The sequence below is a fragment of the Tubulanus polymorphus genome, chromosome 7, assembly GCF_964204645.1.
Source record: "Tubulanus polymorphus chromosome 7, tnTubPoly1.2, whole genome shotgun sequence".
In the NCBI taxonomy this organism is placed as follows: domain Eukaryota; kingdom Metazoa; phylum Nemertea; class Palaeonemertea; order Tubulaniformes; family Tubulanidae; genus Tubulanus; species Tubulanus polymorphus.
Genome location: NC_134031.1, coordinates 4,465,649 through 4,490,783, shown reverse-complemented (window position 1 = coordinate 4,490,783; position 25,135 = coordinate 4,465,649). Strand labels below are relative to the sequence as shown.

At 38.5% G+C, this 25,135-nt stretch overlaps 3 protein-coding genes across 5 annotated transcripts; 1 reads left to right on the top strand and 2 right to left on the bottom strand.

The window, feature by feature from the left end:
• The first annotated feature begins 1,622 nt into the window (after positions 1 to 1,622).
• LOC141908741 (uncharacterized) lies at positions 1,623 to 4,835 on the top strand. The gene is made up of 7 exons (XM_074798913.1): positions 1,623 to 1,672; positions 2,245 to 2,409; positions 2,480 to 2,540; positions 2,746 to 2,885; positions 2,975 to 3,147; positions 3,379 to 3,528; positions 3,636 to 4,835. The coding sequence occupies exons 2-7, from the start codon at positions 2,264 to 2,266 to the stop codon at positions 3,842 to 3,844; spliced, it is 879 nt and encodes a 292-aa protein (XP_074655014.1). The 5' UTR covers positions 1,623 to 1,672; positions 2,245 to 2,263; the 3' UTR covers positions 3,845 to 4,835.
• A 3,577-nt stretch (positions 4,836 to 8,412) lies between these two features.
• On the bottom strand, positions 8,413 to 16,483 carry LOC141908959 (uncharacterized). 2 transcript variants are annotated; one of them, XM_074799266.1, is made up of 5 exons: positions 16,367 to 16,483; positions 16,270 to 16,294; positions 15,796 to 16,115; positions 10,133 to 10,292; positions 8,413 to 9,407 (listed from the first exon to the last, which is right to left on the bottom strand). In XM_074799266.1, the coding sequence occupies exons 3-5, from the start codon at positions 15,875 to 15,877 to the stop codon at positions 9,269 to 9,271; spliced, it is 381 nt and encodes a 126-aa protein (XP_074655367.1). In that variant the 5' UTR covers positions 15,878 to 16,115; positions 16,270 to 16,294; positions 16,367 to 16,483; the 3' UTR covers positions 8,413 to 9,268. The 2 variants fall into 2 exon arrangements, with proteins under 2 accessions (XP_074655367.1, XP_074655368.1); XM_074799267.1 differs by lacking the exon at positions 16,270 to 16,294 and having other exon boundaries at positions 16,367 to 16,465.
• An 885-nt stretch (positions 16,484 to 17,368) lies between these two features.
• On the bottom strand, positions 17,369 to 25,037 carry LOC141908696 (dopamine beta-hydroxylase-like). 2 transcript variants are annotated; one of them, XM_074798843.1, is made up of 12 exons: positions 24,716 to 25,037; positions 22,995 to 23,141; positions 22,273 to 22,446; positions 21,875 to 21,958; positions 21,604 to 21,798; positions 21,297 to 21,399; positions 20,656 to 20,822; positions 20,247 to 20,429; positions 19,530 to 19,589; positions 18,581 to 18,708; positions 18,115 to 18,268; positions 17,369 to 17,504 (listed from the first exon to the last, which is right to left on the bottom strand). In XM_074798843.1, the coding sequence occupies exons 1-12, from the start codon at positions 25,022 to 25,024 to the stop codon at positions 17,412 to 17,414; spliced, it is 1,797 nt and encodes a 598-aa protein (XP_074654944.1). In that variant the 5' UTR covers positions 25,025 to 25,037; the 3' UTR covers positions 17,369 to 17,411. The 2 variants fall into 2 exon arrangements, with proteins under 2 accessions (XP_074654944.1, XP_074654945.1); XM_074798844.1 differs by lacking the exons at positions 17,369 to 17,504; positions 18,115 to 18,268 and adding an exon at positions 18,305 to 18,452.
• Positions 25,038 to 25,135: the final 98 nt, after the last annotated feature.

Here is a 25,135-nt window from a genome sequence, read left to right as displayed (position 1 = left end):
AAGGAATGAAGACCGCGTTTATCTACACTATCGGCAGCATCAATACGTCCATTAAGGCTCGCCGTCTACAATGGCAATCAAATATCTACCACCACACCCCGAGTCCGTAACATGGCTCACAACGAACGGTAAAGATATAAACAGAGCATTTCAACGACAAAGTAGCGATGAAGAAATTGAGCATTTTAGACATGTGGATATTTTATTTATGATATAGAATTTTAAGGAAAACTTATGTATGTAGAAATTATGAGTTTCGTTAGAACAGAGTTGTGTACTTGTATTAAGATTCACCCTTTAGAATATATAGATGCAAGGAATTCCAGTTTTAAGAGCTTATCCTAGGAAACTATTTTGCAATACGAAATTCCGCAACTTGAGTTTCACCTGTGTCATTACCGCTGGATGTCAACACAAATTTACACAAAAAACGGAACGTTTCGATAGAAAACCAGTGTTAAAATCGCATTGATAACGTGAATACAAATGAATATTCAGTAAAGCAAACAGCCATTGGAAAAATATGAAAAGATTTTAGAAAAAATAAGAAATTAGAGATTAAATAGAAATTGTAGCAATCGGATGGATAAACAAACGTTGTAAATTAAGCGTATATTTGATAAGGTTCGACTGTCTTGCGGTTCCAATAATAGCTATGATGACTAGCGAAGTAAGAGTCGAACGTTTTGAGGAATCATTTTATGTCGTCGAAGACGTGACAATTTAACATAGTAAATAGATTTATTACATTGGTTACGAGAAATGTGATGTAACGTGACTATAATCTGACCAGTGGTAAAAAAACAAGGGGCTTTCAAGAGATGAACCGCGACTAAGCAAAAAACGTTTCGAATATGAAATAGGACGGAAAGATTTCGGCACGATGAGACCAAATCATCTCTGGTTCTATCACCGATGACCAATCAAATACCAAACAAAAAATGTCGAGATATTCAAACCCTTTCGGTTCAGGCCTCAGTCACAAATGATGTAAATACGTTCCATCAGTTACAAATGATGAAATCCAAGCATATTTTCATCGCACCTGCCCCATCTATCATATTTATCAAGAGATAAACAAAAGAATCACCATAAGAAAAATACAGCAATGTACTTCACGAAATATCAGATCGGCAACGAACAAACTCATTTCAGCAACTCATTCGTATTTGGTATATGTATCAAAATTTGACAAAACCTTTTGTCAAGATAGTCAAGCCCATTAGAACTAAGGAAATATTCTTGGACTGAACCAGTTGCATCCCCTGCCATCTACCTGACATCTATCAAGGCAAATAACTTCTGTCGCCAGCGCGCGTATATTCTCTGCAATTTCATCTCGAAATAGCGCGTCATTTTACTACACTCGTCGATCAATTTCAACCAGAACACCAACTTCGATCTGATTTGAAAATCATGGGCAAAACGTATAAAATCAATTGACAATGGATTTGGATAGCTGTGGCGGCAATGGAACGTTGAAACAATACGTCTATCAATTTTAGACACGGCCTCCAATCGTTCCGGTATATAGATTTGTGGCCATGACGACCCATAATACCTCTATTATATTATTTAGTGCACGCACAGCGAGTATTCCAGTGCAGTTATACCTGTACACGTATTGCTAACCTGTATAGTTCAATCTGCAGGACCTAGTTGTAAAGAAATCGTAAGTACTTTCTGATTTGTCTTTTTTTCGGGTGATTGGTAAAGTCCTCTCCCCGATGGGACATGGGTCAGGATATGGGTCTGAAGTATATTCAGGGGCGGATCTAGGAAAATTGGAAGGCCGAAGTCCGGAAGAAAAGATAAGACATTTCTCCGATTAAGCTGCCTAATCAACGGCCTCTAATGGGGTTCTACATGGTTCCGCCCACGTTTTTAGGTATTTTTGAAGAAATTCATCCGAAAGGCCCAGACCCTAAAGACCACCCCTTTAATCCACCCCTGGTATCAACATGCAATTCATTTGACATTCGATGTGATATTCAAATTTACGAAGTGTATAGGCTTCGCTGAAAATGTAAATCATACTTTTTATTTGAGACTAGCATAAGAATGAAGAGAAAAAGATCAACATCAAATTCGATTATAATTATGTAAAAGATCAAGTACCCTTTCAAAATATATATCTAACATGAATCAGCTTCTAATGAAGGACTAGGAAAACGAATTCTTTTGAGTGTGCTTTTTATTGTAATTCATAAATTCGTAACTATTTCGAAAATATCTATTTTCAAGATCTGGGAAAGCAAATATAATGGCTACAGCCACGCGTCATGTCATGCTGTCATACCAGTGGGACCGACAGGAACTCGTTAAACGAGTCTTTAAAGGTCTGAAAGTGCGAGGAATAAACGTGTGGATGGATATAGAGGGTGGAATGTCTGGTGACATCAACGAAAGGTATATAGACTGAAAATCCCATCAACTGAGTCATAACTTAACGTACGCGTACATTTTTCTGTTCTTTCAGCATGGCAAAGGGTGTAGATGGCGCTGCATGCGTTTGTTGTTTTATGACAAATAAATATCAAGTGAGTATCTTCTTTATTTTTTTCCACTTTCAGATCTATTAAAATGATTTGATTCCTAAGTAAGCAAATAAACCATCCTACAACTGCTAGCCACCATGTCGTTTTTCTCTTTAAAAAAACTGTTTGTGATGCGTGTTTTATCATACATTAATGGTCCAATGGTCGATTTTGACAGTTTTAGATAGATGTATTATCTATTTCTCAGGATTCGAAGAACTGCAAAAGGGAATTGACGTACGCTGATAGCCAAGAAAAGACAATCATACCAGCGATGACAGAACCGTCTTGGAAGGCGACAGGTTGGCTAGGAATCATTACTGCCGGTTTACTTTGGATAGATTTCAGGTATATCCGTATGTATACGATAAGTCAAAAAAATTGTCACTGAATATCGCGTTCGGTTGTGAAGCAAAGAATGTTGCCGATCATTCCAGGAATGAATCTAATCTGGACACGCGTATCGATTCGTTGGCTAAAGAGATCGTCCACGCGGGAGGCAACGCTGTCCAATCAGCGATATCCCCCGAATCCGCGGCTCCCGTAACCCACGCGAAACCAGGCCGAGCGTTCCGTCATAAACTTACTGGAAAATACCTAGCTGAATCAGGTAACTGTAGAGCAACTTTATAAACGTCATTATGTGATTAAGCTACTTTTTTTAATCAGGTAACGATGAGATATTGAGTATATAAAGATTATTATATTTGCGCTAGGGTACGTTTCCCCTTGGAGTAATCATTTGACATCAAATGATTACTCCAAGTTTTCACAGAGCGACTTAAAGTTTCATTAGTCACCAAGTCACTACAATGATGAGATGTAACTGATTATCGTTTAGGGCAAGTAAAATTCCATCCGGCGAGTGGTGAGAGAAGTACGCTGGTCCTCAGAGATCGACCGGAAAGCACGAGTTACTGGGTCGAGGAACGTAAAAGTAAAGGCGATGGTTGCTACTTCTATAAGAATTACGCATCCAATGGATACCTCGGTAAATATACCACGATCTGCTATTGGGCGTGTTTCTTATTAGTAACATAGGTCACCATTCGGCCGCTTTCTATCCTAATCATTTTTACTGAACTTTCTAAATTCAAGGTTACGATCCAAACGGTGATTACACGTACACTAAAGGCCAGCATTACGGAGCGGAAGAGTGGTCTGTGGCAGCCGATACCCAGTCGTCGAGCGGTGAACGAGAGGTCGTCCTATTCGCTCTCTTCGGCAAAAAATTCCTGGCGATTAGAAACGGAAAGTTTACAGGCGTTTCTACGAGAAGTGACGACTGTGTTTGGGTTTTAGAATAGATTGTTTACAATAGGTGAAAGACTGTCAACGGTCCCTATGCAACTGATCTCAGAGCGTCACTAGAATGTTTAAAAAGGGGGTCAGAATAATTCATAAAGGGGAGATTTATGCGATATTTTGCGCTATTTCCGCCGGGCGCCGAAGTGAAACGAGCATTTCTGAATCGTCGAAATTGCTTGAATGTTGTAAAATAGCCTGAATTTTTGGAATTCGAATTTGATTTATGAGGGGCGTTTTCTGGACATTTTAATTCAAACTATTCAAAAGATTTCCGGAGTGTGAATAAAAACAAAATTTGGAACTAGAAAAGTGCGGAACTTTTATTTTTTAAAAGTCCTCACCCCCCGACCCCATCTGGTGACGCCCATGATTAGGATTACTAATAAAATGATTGATATTAAATGAATTCAGAATTATGACATAATAAGATAGTAAGACTATTCTTTTCGAATACTCAGAGTTGAAAATGTACAAATTCAATCGTGTTATTGTCTCGCGTTCGCGTCACGTGTATTATTATTCATCTACATGCATCAAAACACGTTTAAAACCAAACGATGTAGTTTTATTCTCAATTGTGTCCTTTCGAGTGAAAAGTCTCCAGTCATGTAGGCTATAGAGTCTGAAATCAGCCACCTGGGCCCACAGTTCCACAGTTAACGTTAAACGTTAACTCTGATTTTAAGTTATTTCATTTTAAATGAGTTAACTCAGAGTCAAGTCTTAACTCGGAACTGTGGAGTCGAACACCCGTGAAAAAACAGTAGGAATTCAATCAATTTCCAATCCGCATCGCATTGGACTGTATCGATAATTCTGTCCGTGGGTATTGACCGAAGACGACTCCATATTCTCCCGAAACGGAACGATCTCTTGAAAGTTTGGTCGATTTGTTTTTGCGTTGATCGTGTGTAATTTGAAAAATAAATCCACTTTCTACATTACTGCGAGAGCAATGTCAATAAAAACGATGTCAATAAAAACTCGCTGACACGCAGACGACACCGGCCCCGATAACTGTTTTTCATCATCAGAGTTAATGGCGAATTGATGACCAATCGACATTTAGAGACGAATACACTCCGTGCGTTCGTCGCAGGCAGGCGTTCATAAAATCAAAAAAGCCCTTCATTCTCTGCCTACCTATTCGCAGTGTTGTATGAACAAAATCGCGGTAGAGAGCAAAATAGTAAAAGTATTGTAAAGCTATAACTAAACAACCCGGTTCCTCGTTTCCTACACGATTTGATAGTTCCATATATACCAGCAAGTTCCATATGTACCAGCACGTCCCCTCCGATCCAGTTCTGGCAATCTTTTGTCCCCGCATCCCGACTGTCTAGAAACATTTGGCGGACGTTGCTTCTAATATATTGCTTCATCTTCGTGGAACTCTTTGGATTCAGGGATGCGGAAAATTGATGCTCTGAACACATTCAAACACGGTCTGGAACACCTGGACCCAGTTCCATAGTTCTGAGTTAAGATTTGACTCCGAGTGAACTCATTGAAAATGAATTGATTTTAACTCAGAGTTAACTCTAACTCACGACTGTGGAACTGAGCCCAGCTTTTCTGTAAAGCGTATGGACTGTGGGTGCAGTTTTTCACTAAGCATAAAGCGCTGGTGACCATTTCCTGAATGAAACAGGCGCTTATAGATTTACAGTTTATCATTATTATAATCAAAATCATTATAGCTAGTTCTATTGGCAGGTTGAAATGCTGTATCTGAAATTGCCGAGTGTAGCTTATCCATGCAGGATCCAGTTATACCATTTAGGCGGAAATTGGCATTGAATAAAGACCGGCCTATACTTTGTTAATAGAAATATTGAAAAAAAAATGTTAAAAGCACGTGCTGTGTAACTGGGCCCAGGATTTATAAACTTGAAATACTGTACCTAATTCCGAAATAGTCGACATACATAGTTAATGATCCAGGTTCTGGCAAGGATCGGATGTCATCTTTATTGCTATCAAACGCCAAAGGGAATGTATATTTGATGCGCCTTTGTGGCGAAAGATGATTGTCTCATATATGAGGAGATCGCCGTGACGATTTGGAGGAAGAATGGGATAAAAAATGTATCAGACGCATTTCTGAAACTAGATATCTGTAAGCAGATGCCTCATAAATACATAATATCGTTTTCTGCCAAACGTATTCTGTATTCATTTCTTCAGGGACGCGTCAGCCTATTGTTATACGGAGAACCTACGCATGGAACACGATAGCTTAGAATCCGCGGGGATGACACGGATATACTCATCGAGCCACTTCAATCTAGGGAAAGTAAATTAGTACCGAATCTTACTTCGAAAAGACACTAAATACGCCGTTAAACTAACAAACTAACGACGTAGTTTAATGTCTTTCCACTGGAAGTAAAAGATTAATGTGTAACCGCAAAGCGTTTTACGACTTTCTGATTTAATGTAGAGAACTGTCAATGCAGCTCCTGAATCTATGATTTACAGCATTTCTATCGAACATCGAGATGGGCGGGCGGACAGAGATCAGAGGAATGAACGGTCTAAGAATTCAAAACTTGCGAGTTGAATTCCTTTACTTTCTTTTTTGTCATTGGTTATCCGAAGAATCGAGAAAATTATGCTATTGTAGTAAAAACTTTAATCACTGTACAAACTATTGACGTGTCAAACTGCTCATTCAATTTCTCACTGCTTAGTTCTAATGCTTTTGCGATTTGTGTGACATAGAACTAGTAATGTATAGAAGACCTTCTCTGAAATGAAATCTATTGTTTAAGAAATAAAATTCCTTCGCGGTTGGACAGGCTGTTATTCCGTGTTGTTTCACGTGAAAATAATAATAGAACTTTATCGAAAAACGTTTTCTGTACTATTCGTTTCGATTCGGCAATTGCTATCGATTGTATCATGAAAAATTCACATTCGATCGACACTCGTCCACAAAATAAAGCCACCGCAAATTGGAATACTAGCAGTACGCCCGCACTGGTTCATCGACCACCATCATCCGGAATTTCCGCCTGGAAACCCAATACTGAATGTAAACTGGAGGATTTTGTCTGGTTTCTGATGGCAAGATACCTGAATGCCAAATAGTTCGCGGAGCATAGATATCGTGTCTGCTAGATCCATCGACTACAATGGTTGCTTGAGATTACTAATTAACAGTAGTGTTGTTTTTCCCCATCAGAGTTGCTCTTAAGCTTGTATACGGCGCCGAACAACGCTTGATCAAATTACCAGCGGAGATACTTTTTTCTCTCTTAATTCCTCGTTCCTTGTTATTTACCTACCTACACTCAAATATTTTATATCAATTAAGTCTTATGACGTAAATATGTTTGTATTCGTTTTCAGAGGTCTCCGTCGTTATGGGGATCGTTTCTCGCGTCACGTCAAGTCGTTCGCATGAAAATTGCCTAAACTCGTATACGGCAAATTCAGGGCTGCCATAAATAACGAATCCGGCAATGTACAATTTTCGAAATGAAATTTGTGCCGTGAAAGCAATTTACACAGAAAATCACTCCCAAGATAACCGTGCGTTCTAGAAAAAGTACCCCATTATATATGAAATACTAGGCTCGAAACAATAGAATCTGCCACGTATCATATTTCTACTCTAGTCAATCTCTTCAGACTGATTGAGTGCGCGCCCTTTATTTCATATATATGTATATACGGAAGCGATAAGGGGCCTCGAGATGTCCCGTTCCAAGTCGACAAGTCGTCATATTTATGTCGACATACCGTGATATATCGCGTCAAGTCGACATGAATATGTCGACATATCGTGACGTTTTCACGACAAATTTCGCTTTTTCGCCCATTTTCCACGGGACAAGCCGTCATTTGAAGACATGTGTAAATGTAAGATGAGGACACCAGTAATATGACGACTGAGTTTCAAGTCGTCATGAATATGTCGACTTGTCGCGAGGAAAGTCGTCGAGAAAACGAAATATGTCGTGAAAACGTCACGATATATCGACATATTCATGTCGACTTGACGCGATATATCGCGATATGTCGACATAAATATGACGACTTGTCGAGTTGGAACGTGACATCTCGAGGCCCCTTATCGCTTCCGTACGTATAACACCAAATTCGACTGTGATATCGAACAAGATCGTAATATCGGTAAAGTGTGGGTGGGAACTTGTCAGATTTACTCGCATCGACAATCGCGCTCGATGTACACGATCTTCGTTGTAATTTGCGCGTAATGCGATAGAAAAGACACTCGAATGCTGGAATGGAGGAAAAAATCTCTAATCGATACAGAATTCACGATTTAGATATTCCTAATGTCTATTTATTAATGGATGAGACCTGTTTTTCTTGGATATTTTGCTTACTTTTTGGGGTACATACCTCATTTATGTCTTAACAGAATGCCAAAAATCGCGGACAACAACTGAATATCCGATATATTTCCAGTTCTGTACCAATTAGATGGATTGGCAAAAAGACTCCTCAAGTCCAATTGAATGAGAGAGAAAATCCTCCATTTTGTCAAATTTCTTGAATTTTTACATTGTCACTTACTTTATAAGTGTTTTGGTTTTTCGCCGTTGAAGTCAAAGCTATATTCAACAGCTTTATCTTCAGTAGGTTTTTTTATCTGAATTTTATTTCGCTTTTCTTTAACGTCGCATACAACGTTCATTCTGCGAATCTTTTCACGATCATTTTTTGATTCCGAAAACATACAGATTTCGTGAAGGTTTATTGAAACGGTAACATATCGAAGAAGATACACTATACACAGTCGCCAAATGTCAATGGCATTGATGATTTTCTAAGTGCTTTCGTATTGCTCTGAACGAAACCATAAATTATTCATAACTTCTGTAATCGTAACCACAAGATTGTAAGAGATACGCCTTAGCGAGTGTTTGGGCACATTAAAAATGATTTCTCTATAAAAACAACTGCCACAGCCTTGTACCTCTGCCTGCCGTCAATGTGTACAATAAAGCGCCCATGGGTTGCACATAGTTAAATCCTGGAGTAATCAGTCTGATTACTCCAAGGTTAAATCATGTAAACGAGTCTATATGTTGGTGGTTAAATCAATTTGATTTAGTGCCGTATGCGGTTTACGGTTTCTGAATGTTTGTATTTGACAGCTCCAGCCCGCCGCGCAAAGTTCGTACGCATTTAGCGCGAAATGTAGAAAATCACCCGCACTCGGGTATGGGCGGTCATTCCCAGAAAACATCGCAAAGCGGAAAATTACTATCTGTACAGTATCACCCCTTGTGTCAATTAGCTGACATTACACGATATTACGTTACATTTTACATTTTGGCCGACGGAGATTTTTACTGATTTTTAGCGGGAATGGCCGCCCATACAATGAGGTGAGTCTGCCGCACTGCATTTTGCGTACACGTTTTTCTCGCCTCGTCTGCGCGGCTTTAACTGTAGTCATCGTTTGGTGAACTGAGATCGCCAGTATTCGATGACGTATTGCGCGTAAGACGTATAGATTCCTCGTTTATCATGGAGTTTTCGCGAGATATTGGCGCTGTTAGGATCGTTACCGAAGACATGCACCTGCAAGATAAGGCAAAAATATAGACAGATAGAAAACCAACTTCAAAGTTTATCGACGCCTTGTAAAAAAACGCGTCTAGTGTTTAATATTGTCGAAAATGAATGATATGATATGAATTGCATGATATCAAGGATCGATTAAGTTATTTTTGGATTTGAATATATCGATGATTGAATTGAATTGACCGGCAACCAGTCTAGCCCCGATATATTGATTCCTCTCGAAAATACATATTAGAATTAATCAAGTATGAAATAAGAGTTATGAAATATATTCAATTACAAAATAAGTGCCAAAATTCACATTATTGTAATTGTTATATTGAAACGCCAATATTGATGACGTAATACACATCGACTCACACAGAACCCTTCAAATAACGCGATATGTTTATAAACATTATTATAACGGTTTTTACGGCGTCAAAAATAAACTGACAATCGTAGACATTGCCGTTCTATATTTTGAAACCACAAAACATCGAGACAAGCTCAGAAACCCTAGAATATCGGGTACAAATTTGCGGTTTCATTATCCAATGTTGGAGATGCACGGGCATTTTTTCCTAAGAGCCTTATCTTGGGATTAATCATAGTACAGCTATGACGTGCTCAATAATGCGACGTCTTACAAATGAAGATTTCTTTTTTATTCTAGCGGGACTCGTGGAAACAATACCCGCACAAATCATTCTTCTTTGCCCGTAGGGCCATCTGTAACTTACTCTTGTTGTTGTCTTCTGCGACCTTTTTTCTTATCCCTTACGTCTAACAGGTGCACGCGTACACGCAAAAGACAAATGATACCGATGATGAGGATTGGAAAACAAAACACCAACACGGTCGTCATAACAACTATTTTATCATCCCGCGTCATTTCACCGTCTGAAAAATATCATTCAACAGTTTATCTTATAACTACCTTGAGATGTTGATCGAAACAGCCTGTTATAAACGACAACTGCCTCCAAAATCGTTTGTGAAACTATCAAATCGTCAACTGTGATTGGATCTGTAAGCGTCGTCCGGTCATAGCAGAGTTAGGGGGCAGCCATCTCTTATGGAAGGATTACCATACAGAATTTCTAGAAGATCCCACTAATATTCGGCGGTTTACATACTAAAAAGCTAATGATTTTAGTAAAATGCTGTAGAAACGGGTCGGCTTTTTACAAAATACACTTTGTTCAAAGCATTGTGGGGAAAGCGAGGGCCACCGTTAGAATAAGGATCGAAACTGTTATTTATCTGATTGATAGATTTCGTTTGATTTGGTGTCTCTTACAAATTCACCACACCTGCCGGGAGCGAAATAGTGGTTTGATTTTGAAATCAGAAATCGTAGTAGCCTACTGGTTGTGTGATCGACGGTCGTATATACAGCATTTTCTGTTTTAATCGAAGTACATGTACATAATTGGAAATTTCGGTTCCGACCACCCTGAAACGGCAAGCGACTGAAGAATGTGACGGCTTAAATTCGATTTTTCTTCCGCCTTTGTGGTGGAAAAAAATCAATTAGGTCACGGCGTTCAGGTATCCCGGTAAGAAGGCGTATCATGGTGCTTCGTTAATATTTTGTGACGGCTCTATAATTAAATCTCGCAACCGACATTGCTCAAAGCTGTTCAACACGCAATCTATACATATAATTCGGTTTAGTCGGATTTGCGGAGCGTTCCGTTCGATCATTTTGCCACCCGAGCGGTTTACGCAATAATTGGACGATTTTTGTCGATGTGTAGATATAATTAATCACATACTGCCTCTGTGAAATGCATCCGTATGCTTCAGAACGTATCGATCTTTGATCTGAAACGAGATGTCTATATATCCGGCCTTATATATTCGTGTAGCATTTTACCCGGCTCCTTGAAGGGGCATTCAGTATGTAAGGAAGGAGCTCGCACGATAAGTGGTGATATGGCAACCTCACCGAAAACAGCATGTAATCTTACGTTGGTTTGGCCATGGACAGCCTTATATTACATGGCCGCGTCCATGACTCCTGCTCGATATTGGCCGATTTACACATTCGCAGGTAGATGTACATTTAGACGACTTTCCTTCAATAGTAACAAATCCAATTTGCCAGCGCCCAAGGTTCATCTTCCTACTGGACGTGATGTGCAACGATGATTTTGGCCGTTTGGTTTGCGACGGAAAAAGAGGTCATTAGTGTGGATCATTAATCGCTGTGATGTCAACCTGTCGCTCGTAATGTCAACCGATACCGATATTGTTGTTTTGTTACCTATTTCTGCGGTGATGGAAATGACCACAAACGTACACGGAACTGTTAACCCCGTCTCTTATGGTTACTTTAGAGAATTTCTCCAGATATCAGTTCAGCGCTATCTTAGTGACGGTAAACCGGCTGATAATCATTCCTGCACTTGTCACGACCATTACACATGTAGTCTTGTTCATGTAACTACGGATGGGATTATTAGATTCTATATCTCTTAGGTTAAGCATTTTTGCATAAATTCCGAGTTTACGTCTACAACTCACTCGACAAATCTAACTCATCGTGTATATATAAACATGAATAACACCCGCCATCAACGTATTAATAAAACAAAGCAACGGCGACAGAATCACTTCATTTTCGCGATGTACTAACAAATGGACTCTGCGCCACATTACCTATTATGGTTTTTGCACCGATTCATCGCTGGATGAAATATCCTGCACCCGAAGGTAAACATTTGTTTCTCACGATAACATCGAATTCTCAGATCATTTCCTTAACGATGATTTAGTGAATAGGAACGCATTGCCGCGAGAACATTTCCTGTTGTACGAAATATCAGCTTTCATTTCGTGGCGTTGATGTGACCGCGTGCGAACGCAATTGAGTAAACATCACACGGATGGACAAGACGGGGTATAAGGTATCCACAGGCTTGAAGATTGAGTTGATATAGAAATATGTTTGCCAAAGAGCATTTTGTTCTTTTTCCGTTGGTCCTCTAATCAATCCCTGCCATGCGTCCACGAAAGATATTGACAATATTGCTGCCTCTTTCTTCGTTGTGGTTTTTCATGTCGCTTACTTGACGGAGCTGAGCTAGTTGATCGTGAAGTCATTGCGAAAAACCGTGTCTTAGAATACAAAATAGATGCAAATGATTCGTTTAATAAATAGGGTTAATTTCAGAAAACGTTAGGATGCATGAGGCCGCATAACATTCACTGATGATTCAAATTGTTCTTTGATTTTCTTTCTTGGTGGCCTAAGGTCTTGTGGGGCCTAAGATAGATTTCCAATCGGTTGTTCACCAAGTATGGGATCTTTAACTTATGTGATAATTCAATTCAATTCAAAAAGACTCTTTGTTGTATTTAAAAATTCTTACGCACTGAGACATACAGAGTGTAAAAGAGATATTATAGGTTAACAATGATAATAACCAAATTTGAGAAAGAAAAGAAAACATAAAAAGATATTATATACACTAATTACTAATACTTGAGTAATTATACATTGGTAATAAAAAGACTTAAGAAGTAATTGTAAAGACTTAAAACAGATACTTGAATGATAACATACTAGCAAAGGCTTCGGAGATGAATTGTCCAATGTCTTTTTGTAGATTGTGATATGTATAGCACAAACGCTTCGTTACTAAGGGATTACACCAATGTTGATGACACTGGAGAAGCTGCCATGATTAAAATGACGACCACCGGCGAATTACTACCGGATATTTCTTTTGTAGTTTTAGGTGCTCGGCAGCCTGGGCGAACTTAGATGTTCGTAACTAGTTAACTAGTGGTTGGAACTATTAAATCCAATACACTACAGTGTGAAACTGTCGGCCATCTTGGAACGAAGTCCGAACTACAGCGACCATGCTCAATCGCGTGATTGACTCTTTTCGAACCATAATTCGGACTTACTGACACTCTGCTTAGTTCGTAAATGGTCGACCAACCTCAAAAACTAATGTCCGCCTAGCATATGATTTTTCACGTGACCGACATGCTACATGCGAGATCTATATGTAAGTACAGTGAAACATACTAAAAAATAATTGACTTTGCTTAAAATAGCCAAAAATAGACTCGAGCTTAAAAGTTTACAGTTTCAATGCCAAGACTCTTATAGACGATGAGTTACATTATAGAATGAATCGAAAAATGCGCACGAATATTCAATCTATTTTACAGTGAGTTACCCTTACACGAGATTATATTTGTCGGTATCGAAAATAATTCATCTGTGAAGTCGATAACTTCCTTTTAAGGCGGAGTAATGAATGACTGCAGCAGATGTGGAACAGTTTTATGTCACTATGGTCTACTTTTATCTTACCACTGGAATTGAATAACGAAGTCCCTACGAGGAACAAGATCTGTGCCTACGTATATCAAAGAAATGAAATAACTTAGTTAATTTCAATCGTGAATCTGAATTTATCGGAAATGTTGATGTTGTCATTAGCAGCTAATCAAAATCCGAGGTTTATGCACCATCTTCTAATTTACTCAGGCGTAGCTCTTCGTGAAAATTTCCATTTCGTTCAATTCAAAAGTTAGAAAAACCGTAAGGGTAAGCGCAATGGTTTTGTATTTCAATTTCCACTAATGAATGTTGAGGATCCAACGGTAAACATTCCCCGACGGAATTCGGTTTGACGAAAGAAATGACAATCTACACACAAAAACGTTCATCCCAGATATCCGATCTTCGCAATGAGGTAGAAATAGTTCGGGTAACTTTGTTGATTCAGTAGACCACCTTTTTGTTTGCCCAGCTTTAATTATCTCTGATAGAATGCGTGGTGTACATCTTCCGACAAGAAGTAAAAGGAGTATTAGACGTCACCGATAGCTTTCAAGTAAAAATTCTTTAGCAGACGATCTTTTTTCTCGATTTGCCTTTGAGAGTCTGCCGTGTCTGAAGCAGACAACGATAACAACCGTAGCCACGGTTAATATGTTCTCGAGTACCTATCTAAAAGAAATTTAATGATGCGCTTGAAAGACGAAGATTTCTTAGAACTAAGCCTTTCCATATAGGCAGTGTCTACACTTGCCGATCAATCCGTATTAGCAAAAATACATAAAGAGGATGTATTTTTGGTATTAGTTCAATCCAGAGTATTCAGACGCATACCACTAAGGCTTTTTTTAACAGCTTGGTTTACGGGAACCGCCTCCCGAAATTTGAAGAAAAGTCAAATAAAAACAATTTTTTTTTCATTTCGGTTCCCGTCTGTGGAACAAATTTAGTGAAAAAATGAGCAAAATTCTTTTTAATATCTGTATTTCCTCCTCCGAAATTATATTTTAATAGGTCTACCCCGTAAACCAAGCTATTTTTAAAAAAGGCATAAAGTCATATGACAACAAACCTCGCCTGCCAGTGTATGCTCATTGGGTTAGCGTCGAGACAAATTCTTCTGAATCCGGATTGATAGAAAACGCAGTTAAACGGCTCCCGCGTAGACACCACTGTGTGCTCTGAGAATAGGAAGGGATGCGGTTTCATGCAGAGTCATGGAAGCAATACGGTATAGGTCGTCCACGAATCAGCATGGTGGTGTACACATCTACGAGACGAAACTGGTTGATCAAAATGATTGGAAATTGATAGTCTTAAACAAATTTTTAAATTTGAACTGCATTTCCTCCAGCTGTCAATCCAAGGATAGGCCTATATCACTTCGAAGTTCACCGTGTTTTAAATCGGATTAACTCGCACCATTGCAGGCGCTAAATTTCTTTTTCTTGTAATTTGATGATTTCTTCTATGAAAAAAAAACAACGGATCAATTGACTTCGGCGGCGTAATTAGATTCGTGATGAATCGCGTTGCAAGTCATAGGTCGACTCCTCTCGCACGTTTATATGGCCAGTGAGCGAGCGCGTAATGGAGAAATTCCGTGAACTATTTGCTATCGAAGACCAACGCGTCGCGATGTATTGGCGTTTATCTCAATATTACGGATGTCGTAAAAAATAAAAGATTCCCAGAACGAACATTTATTAACCATCGTCCATTTTATGTGCACGGTTTCCTGCGTGTATGCTGACGGCACGCAGTAAGAGATATGGCGATATAAATGATGACTTCGAGACCAACCCACGATATATATATACTCGATATGGAATCTGGATTGGGTCCGATGATCAGGAAGCCCATAAACAAAGTCACGTGCATACATAAAATCTGAGAATATGTGGAAATAAAGGCACGATTTAATGGCTTAAGAAGTGCTCGTGTATCAATTTGCGTGGACGTCTTTCCTGCGCGCTAGACGAATTGACTGATTGGCAAAATGTCAAATACTATTCATAGAATGGGATGGGCGAATACGTGAAACAAATGGATTGAACAATATTGCAGCCACAATGACGCCAAATAAAAAGACCTTACCATTGCGAGTTACTGTGTTCGGCGGACGTATTGTACCGATGTCCGTGTCGTTCAGATCCGATAAGTCAAACAATCTATCCATAATCGGGTTAGAGCGCTAAAAACGTTAGTCTCTACTGAGGAGCCAGGAAGTCATCGAACATTAAAGGCACGTGTGTCACACTGCCTCATGACTGCATTTCCCGTGAAATATGGCCTTTTAAAGTGTCGTTTTAGCAATAGTTCACTGTTTCATCCCATTCAGTCATCTGGTATTTTCTATTGTTTGAGCATCAGAAGCGTTACGCTAATCCATTTTCAATTTCATTCGACTTAAACAGCTGCAAATAAAATGCATTAGAAAATGTGTATATACATGATTACATAAGATATATGCGAGAATCGCCATCTGAATCAATAAGGAGAACTCATTGATTCAAAAATTATGATTTTCTTTCGAACTATATAAAACACGCAGTGATAGTAGTAGCCTACCTCGACGCTTCAAACGCCACCGAAGCTGAAAAATAATTACGAAAACTACACAACATTGATCCGAAAAATGCCTAACCATCTTGCCTTTTGTATGTACCTTAAGATCTGATTCTCTAGCGTTCATGTAGCAATATCGTCACAATAGTTATACGGATCTGAGTGATGCGTGACGACATCGGAACTGATTAGAAACCGTCTGCTCGGTGTGTAGTCTGTAGCCACCGTCTGCTTGTCAAACTAAAGCTCCTCGTGATCGCTACTCGCGCCACCGGTTAAGCCTTTTATTTGTAGAAACATAATCCGTATTTTGCATCGCGCACCTGATACGCGATATGTATACAATCCATTGTCGTCGTCTTATACTTTATATAATATTTCAAAGGAGAAAACCTTGCATGATTCCATCTTGAAAATGTTGATCCTTTTATTAATGATATTGACATTGGATGTTATAATGCAGCATCGGGACTAAAAATCTAGTCGCGCGCTTTCAAAATGAAGTTTCATTTCTTCGGATAGCAACAGATCATTCTTGTTTAGCCGTGAAATTTGATATTGATATTTGAAAATAGACAAAGATTTAATTAATATAATGTTTCGCAATTCATTCGGTGTTTCTATGAAAACAAATGATAATTCTTGTAACTGGACAGCGAGCGATATTTACATGTAGTCTTGGGGCGAACCGTTATTACACAGTTTTCAATTGAGAAACCAGCGTGCACTAACTCTGTGTGTTCACTCGAAAAAGATTGATTCTCAGGACGTTCAGGCAACAATATAGACTAAATCCCAAGTCGAATGAACAGGATAAAAACGCCGGAATAACGCGGCATACTTTATCTTGTTCTATCGGGATGACATGTTTGTGAAGAGCTACTTCAGCCGTGAAAGCCCCCAAATACACGAGAATTCAGAGACTTCATCTTTCTAAGCGAACGAATGAAATTCCAGAGCGCCGACGTTAACAAATACCTACGGGCTGAATATCGCAATCCTGTTCCGTACTGCAGGGAAATCAACCATTAAAACACGAGTGAAGGTTTCTTCAATTGATGAGTCTAAATCAACGTTTATTCTTGCATGATAAACAATACAATCTAGATGCTAACTGTTTATTATCGTACACATATATTCGATTTTTACTCATTTTCCTTGTCACAGTTTTTACATTCATCTCGAGGTATGGGAAGGGGATATTCGATAACCGTTTGGCGCATATTCTCCCAAATACCCTGAAAATACAAACACAAAATGATTTGAAAAACCGATAGAACGATTCTATTGTCTCGATAAATTGACTTTTTCTTGTATATTCTATTTCTTAGAAATATCCAATAACGTTAGACACTCAGTGGGGTATGCGAATATTCAATCTAATTCCACAATTATATAATTTTATTTCTAAATGTGAACATTAAAATCTACAATCATAGTAAAATTTTAAGAGCATTTAACGTTTCCACTGAAAAGCGATGAGGCATTTCCAAAAAACTTTGTACATTTTATTACATATTGTTTTAGCATTTGAGTTTGGAACGTCAAATGCTCCAACTGTTTTTCTTTGATTGTGGGTTTATTGTTCAATTTACTAACACAGACTATCTTGTCTATGGAAACCAATGACAAAAGGTATTGGGTTTGACCTCGGAGTAATCAAGATGATTATTCCACGGTTTGACTTCGTTTTAGAGTCCACGGTTATACCGACTCCCCGACTATACCTGTACTGACAGGTCTCACCATCTGGAACTGACACCTAGTTTCGATATAACGGTAACCTGATATCTGCTGAAGAGAGAGTGTCTCGAGTACAGGGTAGGAATGTTGACATTTTCAACGTACCGGAAATCGTTCTCCAGACGACTGATTGCACTGCATTGACAACGTGTTGTCATTGTACAAATTATTCAGCAAATAACTCGTTAATGGCGTCCATCGTATCGACTTGAGATTACTGGATACATCATTTCTATTTGACGTGTCGTCCAGGTCATACCTGTTCCAAATGGGAAAAATAAGACGTCTGAAGTTTATTACAAGTATCATAAATGTCATAAAAGCTTAGACAGATATAAGGAATAGGCATATTTAGTAAGAGTAAGATGGAAATTATGTGTACTTATATGTATTGTGAGGGAGAACTGTTAACACTCAGTAAATCCAAACATTTTTTATTTTCCCTGTAAATACCATTCATTCAACAGCAATTATTACGTCATCAGAATTTTTCTAAATGGGGTTATTTCACGAATTTTTCGAGCTTTTCCGCCGACGATGATCAAAACGCTTCCGTCGGAACTATCCTTACTGGCGCATGAATTTGAAGAATCCATTCAGCACGTTCGTATCGACGGAACTTTTACAAACTTCTAGACTTGTTTTCGGGTAATAGTGAACGTAGTTGACGCACATTTCATCCGATATTGAAAATCCACCCTGGAAACATAAAACATAAATAACCTTTAAAATCGGCCGGTGTGAAAAACAGCCCTCGTGGTACCGCTGATTTAACGTTAGTATCGGTGGAAAAAAATCCTTGATTCAATATACAGCGTTAAACTAGTACTCATTATATCATATTTGATTTAACTGGCATTTCTGGAAAACCGGCATTTCTCCTAGATACCGCTCCTAAACGATTTACGACTTTAAACCATGGACTCTGACTACGGTTTTAGCGTCCATGGACCAACCATAGACGTAACGTCCTTTAAAACGGAGCTTGGATTATCTAGTAATTTCGACTATATCCTATTTTCGGTGTAAAACAAATTTATCCAGTCCCCCGTCTGACTCCAGTGGTTGTGATGCAGTTGTAAATGGAGCTTTACAGCAGACCGCATGGTGATAACGACAAACGAAATAAGATATAAAAAGAACCACTGACGTGTAAACTAGAAAATCTAATTCATACATAGAAATAGATATTACTCATTATGACGAAATATTTCGTAATGCTGAGATTTCGTCTGTTTTCTGTAATTTACAATCCATGTATATACATACTTCCTGTTATATTGTTCTTGAAAAGGGGATGGGGCAATCCCGAAATCGATCGAATTAAAGACGAATTTCACTGTTGTTTGTATCGTCTTGTCGTGGCTATTTAAAACAATGGACTCTCTACCGAAGCTTTATATATCCGTGAATAAACTCAAGAAGTTGATTACATTATTTTCAGGGTTTCCTCTCTAAAAGAAGCGTGGCTTTCCGGTAGTAAAATCGTCTGATCTCACATGTAGTTAACATGCACTTACCAGTGTAATCTGTTCTTTATGCGTCGTTTTATAGGTACACGAGGTTCGCAATGCGTCACCCTGGCAAGAAAAAAAATTACCGAGACACAATTAACCGAAAACGAAACGATGAAATAACAGTACTCGAAAGTATAAATCACTGGAAGATAAAGCGAGATGTTGAGAGATAAGCTTCAAATCGGATGTATAAAAATGAGTGAGACGCTGAATAATTTCCTAACAGCGGAAAAACTAAATAGCATTACTCGTTAATCTTTAACTGACTGGAAAACATGATCGTGAAGTTTTCGATTGGATCGGAGAAAGAAAAGTCTCTTTTTGAATTCCAATCTAATGTTAAGACCTCCTCAACACTGTGAAATAAGGGCAGTTGAAAGAATATCTCACTTTTCAGACCGATCGAGCCCCAGAGTTTCATCTGATGCAGCTGGTGGATTTAGGGGTCGTCTCGGCGGGCCCGGATCCCTGACTTCCCATCGGGGTTACCAACGCCAAGACAGATATCGTGAAAACCTATTGTTTTCGGGTTTGTTTCTACAAAAATATCGAATTCCGAGGTGGGGGGCCTTACTTACCCTACTACTGACTAGCCCTACTACTTACTAGCCCTATCTGAGAAATGCCATTTCCCTACTTCTGGACCCCAGCCTTTCAATTTTACTAGATCCGCCCTTGGATGCGCGCAACCACAGAACTACTGAAGATTGAATTAGTTACCGGTAATATACGTCTGGGGGTGTCTAGCAGTCGTATTTCCTGGAAATGCGGGGAGTAATGGTCATCCCTGTTTAATTCCGGTAATTCGATCCCGTTTCTGACGTGTTTAGTGTAAACTCGGATGCCAGTCGTGTGGGTGTGTAACTGGGACGCGAATATAACTATACCCTCGGCAGGCAGAGCCTTTCAATATAGAAAAGAACAATATCATGAGTATCAGAAAATCGTTTTACGTATATACACGAAGGGTTATTTCTCTTATGACGTAACAATAGTTAGGTAGGGAAATCTGATAGAACGTTCCTTGTGAATTAAAAGAAAAGTAAAAAAAGATTCTTTCACGATTAGGTAAGAATGAATAAATCGTTGGTATTTAAAATGCGCAATCCAATTTTGTATCTCTACTCACAGTTCTGGTGCATTCTGAAATGCAATCACCGGTTAAAGTGAAAGCGTTCATTCTGGGTGGAATCGAATTTTTCGGAGTGTACTCTAAACCCAGCTCCATAATTCCAGCTTCGTATTGACGTTCCTCGTCGCTAACGTAAAATCGAATTCCCGAACTGTCTATTTGTCCTACAATTTATAGGTTTCAATTTCAGTCGTTAATCGTTTTTCGTCATTCGAAAATGATAACGATATGATCTATTTTTCACATGAAATGTTAATGCAAAAACAAAAATGTAACGATATCAGACGAAGGACTGCTTTGAAGCAACAGTTAGCTTATATTATAAGAAAGCAGCCCTTAGGAAAGAGAAAAGAATGAGATAAAGAGAAGAGAAGAATTGAAAAGGAAATGCCGGTGAAACTATTTGATCTTCGACCGTGAAAACAAAAATACCTTTTTAATCAATTCAAATTAATTGGGTGAAAAAACATTTAGAAATTTTAGCCTTTTTCAATAGTAATTTTTCCTTTATTTGTTATTTCATGAATTTTTACGAAAATTGCAATGAAAATTTTCCAAAAGCCATTCGTTATATTCCAATCACTTTCACTGAAAAACACAAGAAAATACCTGGGTATATCAAAAACATACGACTGTACCTGCAACGCGATCTGGGTTGTTAAAATGAACCTGAACCACCACATATCTCGACATCTCGTCGCCGCCTATTGGAACCCCGACGTTTTCCGGGTAAACCATCGGCTGAAATTTCCAACACAACAACATTCATTATTTCATTTTCTAATTTTTGAAAAATAGATCGTAAATTTGATCGTCATTACTGTTTTACTGTTTCTTTATAGTGTGGGTTTTTCTTCGATTGAAATGTAGACAGTCACTTGCGTAGATTTACGCATCTACGCTGCGATTGTCTTACGGACGTTTTTTAACCTAAACCCAACTTACCGGGGCTCCCATCGCCCAAGCGCCGATGACTCGCTTACACATGCCTAGAAGTGACGGACCCCGCTGCATCATCGTACCTTCATCCGGGCACTGGCCACGGAATATAGGAATCTTAACGCCAGAGGGCGCTTCGCAATGAAAAACCTCCATGTGATGTACCAAAGATCGGTGGCCGTTTGAAACAATTCCGTCGTACTAAAATGCAAAGTATATTTCGATGACGATAGTGTAATTACTTAAACGATAATCCATTTCTATCGTCCAGTCTTACTCTTATGATGTGGGACTTTCTAGGAAGATTAGGAAGTAAATGCGTTTCACACCAATAAGTCGTCTCATCTGACGGAACATGTACCTAGATGAAATGAGAACATATATTTTCGTAGAGTAGCCGTGTTAACCAGGTTTAAAATAAGTAACGAGACGAGTAATACTGTATAGGTTAACTATTTATTTGACGCACGAGCTTTCGCTTCTAGTAAATAGAAGCTTCATCAGGTGAATTAATGACTCATTCACCTGATGAAGCTGCTATTCATTAGAAGCGAAAGCTCGTGCGTCAAATAAATAGTTAACCTATACACTACTACTATTCGTCTCAACATATATTTTCTAAATCTTTATACAAATAAAGAAAAATTGAACGATTCTTTTAGGAAATTTTCCCACATTTTTTACGGTCATGTCAAAGATTTTGACGTCGTCTGGTAGATCGGGCAGTGGAATCTGGCTTTTGATGAGTTGCGTCCGCTGTAGACCGACTTGAAATTTAAACAGATTCTGACCGCGTGGGCTGACGATCGGAGTCCGGCCGATGAAGTATATAACATGCGTAGTCCCATTCTGAATCCGAAAAGAAGAACCGCTCTGTTAACAACTGCTAGCGACGAAAACGGTATTTAGAATAGTAAAAAAAGAATCCCACGATAATGAAGGAAAATAAATTCCGAAAATGTTTCCTCGAGCTAGTAGTTTATTCAACATTCCGAGTATATCCTAATGGAGTCATCCTCAGGAATATAGGAATTTTCTTCATTATTGTGGGTTCTCTTGATACTATCGCCACAACACGGATATAGTGTTTATCCATGAAAATTTTTTGAAGCAAGCCGGTTGCATAGTCATGGCTTAGACTTATGACCAGTCTAAGACCAATTTAGTTCTATATCCAATCTAACAGCTTAAGACCAGTCTTAAGATTTATGACCATTTTTGGACTTAAGTCATGACGGGCGCAACTGGCCCCAGTTGATAATTGACTTTTTGGTCTGCTGTTTGCCATTGACGATGTAAGGGCTTCATATTGTATAGCTGATTTTAGAAGCAGGAGATAATCTTTCAAAGAATAAAAGAATTCATGATCCGCCCTGTTTTTTGTGTCACATACTTACATCGATTTTATAATCTTGTTTATCGCACGTGTTGAATTTCCGTTTAAAAGTCAATTTCGTAACGTCCTTGGTAGTTTTTTGGCCCAATAATTGATAGTCCTGGTGTTTATCTACGTGCACGACGCCTTTGTTATCTGTGAAGGTGTCCTAGAATCGAATTTCTTTTTAGAAGTATATCTTATTCCAGATAAGGTGTCATATATACGAAAAGCTCGCTGATTTAGTGCCTCATGATAAAATGAATGATAAAATCATTTTACTTGAGCTCAATCTCCGGATAACCACAGATAATGATAGTAAAACTGAATTCAATTGGTTGATTAACTGTACAATGTATTTAGAATGATAGGGTGGTAAAATAAAAGTAATCATTTCTCAATTGAATTACTTTCACGATGTCATATGACTAAATACCAATAAATGGTTATAAACAAAAACTTTCTGTCGCGTTTCCATCGTTTTCAACGTATAAATCGTTTTCATACATCACCCGCGTGACGACAGATATTCATTAAGATATGAAAGCATCAAACACCGCGACGGGGCATAACTCACTCTGGAATTTTACCGGCAAAACACGTCAAATGAAACGGCAGTAACCATGACGACACAAAGATAGCGTCACCGGTATTTGATAACAGTGTTCGTAAAACGGGCACTTGAAGATAATTTGGCTAAATGGTATTAAGAGGTTTCGGTTCGTCTGATAAGAGGGTGTGATATTGACGTTAACGATACCACAAGCCATCGTAAACCGCAACTTTCTCTCTCAATCTCAGCCGCCTGCGGACATCGACACGATGTTGGTGCTTTTTATAAGGTGGTCGGTAGGCTGTTTTGGAAAGTTTCGTAAAACAACATTTTGCCACGTAAATGGATGGATATCATTTAAAGGTCTATGGCTGTTTAACAGTATTCATTGCTCACATCACGGTTGTAGAAACTGGTCTGATTTGAAGCATGATTTTACAAATATTTACCAGATATTACTATACTGAAGACGGTGGGATATGAGAATGGAAAACATATTAGTTATACAAAGAAGGTTTATTTTCTGACATTATTTATTAGAATTTACGAATGACACCTAAAAGTCATTAATTTCAGTAGTTATCATTGACAAATATTTACTTCTTACAGCGGTACCAGTATGCATTTCAAAATCTTGAATCTGTCAACAGTTGTAATTACTACCATCTATACTATGCAATTTAACACTTAGTTTGCGTCGTCTTGTCCCGCGCTGCGACTGCACCAGCAAATAGCACCGCAGAAGACAGTCTGTTTGTTTTGAAATGCGGGAAATTACTCGGAAATTACCGAATATTTATCATAAGATTCTAAACGGCCGAATACAGTTATCATCAGTAAACATCTAGTCAATCGATATCTCAAGTATTCGGGGCAATCCAATATCATAGAATATATGTTAACTTAGAAATATATCGAATCGACAGTAAAACGTAAAGTTATATATAATGAAAAAGTGATACCATCTTCTTACTTCAATGGAATTTAATAAATGAAAGGTTGTCAATGTTGATATGTAGCTTATATATATATATATATATATATATATTTGAAAATTGGTTCCAAAAGTTTCGCTCATTAAGTCAAAAAAGCATTTTCAAGCGCGTACAATTCAACACCTAAATCGGCATCCATGAGTTTATAGATACGTTTATAGATATTGTAAAAAAGCCCGAAGCGACCGAACTTACCACTAATTCTAATTTCTTGAACGACGTTTTGTAGAAAATCACCAAATCCGCATTTTCCTTTTCTCCGTAATCGGAGAAACCGATGCCCAACCATTCGCCTTCTTCAAGTTTGGCTTTCACGAGGAAAAATATGTCCTCGGTTTTCGGAGAAATATCCCAAAATAAATGAAGTTTACCGGCTTGGTCTAGGGAGATATCGTATCTGAAAGCGTCTGATAGTTGTTCCGGGGGCTTTATATACCTTTCCACATAAAAGCCGTTTAGTCCGACGACAAAGTTGAATAAAACATAAGCTAAATAGTGTATCATATTCAATAACGTCGTATTTGTGATTGTCTCCTTCTGTTAAGTGAACAACAACTTTTGAAAGTGATGGGTTTCGGGCCGAGCGCGGCTGCTTTGAATAAACATGAGGGGATT

What these genes read in the sequence shown, in the direction of transcription:
- LOC141908741 (XM_074798913.1), top strand. Translation starts at nt 2,264, where the DNA reads ATGGCTACAGCCACGCGTCATGTCATGCTGTCATACCAGTGGGACCGA. An exon ending in TTATGACAAATAAATATCAA is followed by an intron (nt 2,541 to 2,745) that starts GTGAGTATCTTC and finishes TCTATTTCTCAG; the next exon opens with GATTCGAAGAACTGCAAAAG. An exon ending in AAAATACCTAGCTGAATCAG is followed by an intron (nt 3,148 to 3,378) that starts GTAACTGTAGAG and finishes ATTATCGTTTAG; the next exon opens with GGCAAGTAAAATTCCATCCG.
- LOC141908959 (XM_074799266.1), bottom strand. Translation starts at nt 15,877, where the DNA reads ATGGATAGATTGTTTGACTTATCGGATCTGAACGACACGGACATCGGT. An exon ending in GAACACAGTAACTCGCAATG is followed by an intron (nt 10,293 to 15,795) that starts GTAAGGTCTTTT and finishes GATATTTTTCAG; the next exon opens with ACGGTGAAATGACGCGGGAT. An exon ending in CGCAGAAGACAACAACAAGA is followed by an intron (nt 9,408 to 10,132) that starts GTAAGTTACAGA and finishes CTTATCTTGCAG; the next exon opens with GTGCATGTCTTCGGTAACGA.
- LOC141908696 (XM_074798843.1), bottom strand. Translation starts at nt 25,024, where the DNA reads ATGATACACTATTTAGCTTATGTTTTATTCAACTTTGTCGTCGGACTA. An exon ending in AACAAGATTATAAAATCGAT is followed by an intron (nt 22,447 to 22,994) that starts GTAAGTATGTGA and finishes TTTCGGATTCAG; the next exon opens with AATGGGACTACGCATGTTAT. An exon ending in ATAAAGAACAGATTACACTG is followed by an intron (nt 18,709 to 19,529) that starts GTAAGTGCATGT and finishes TTATGTTTCCAG; the next exon opens with GGTGGATTTTCAATATCGGA.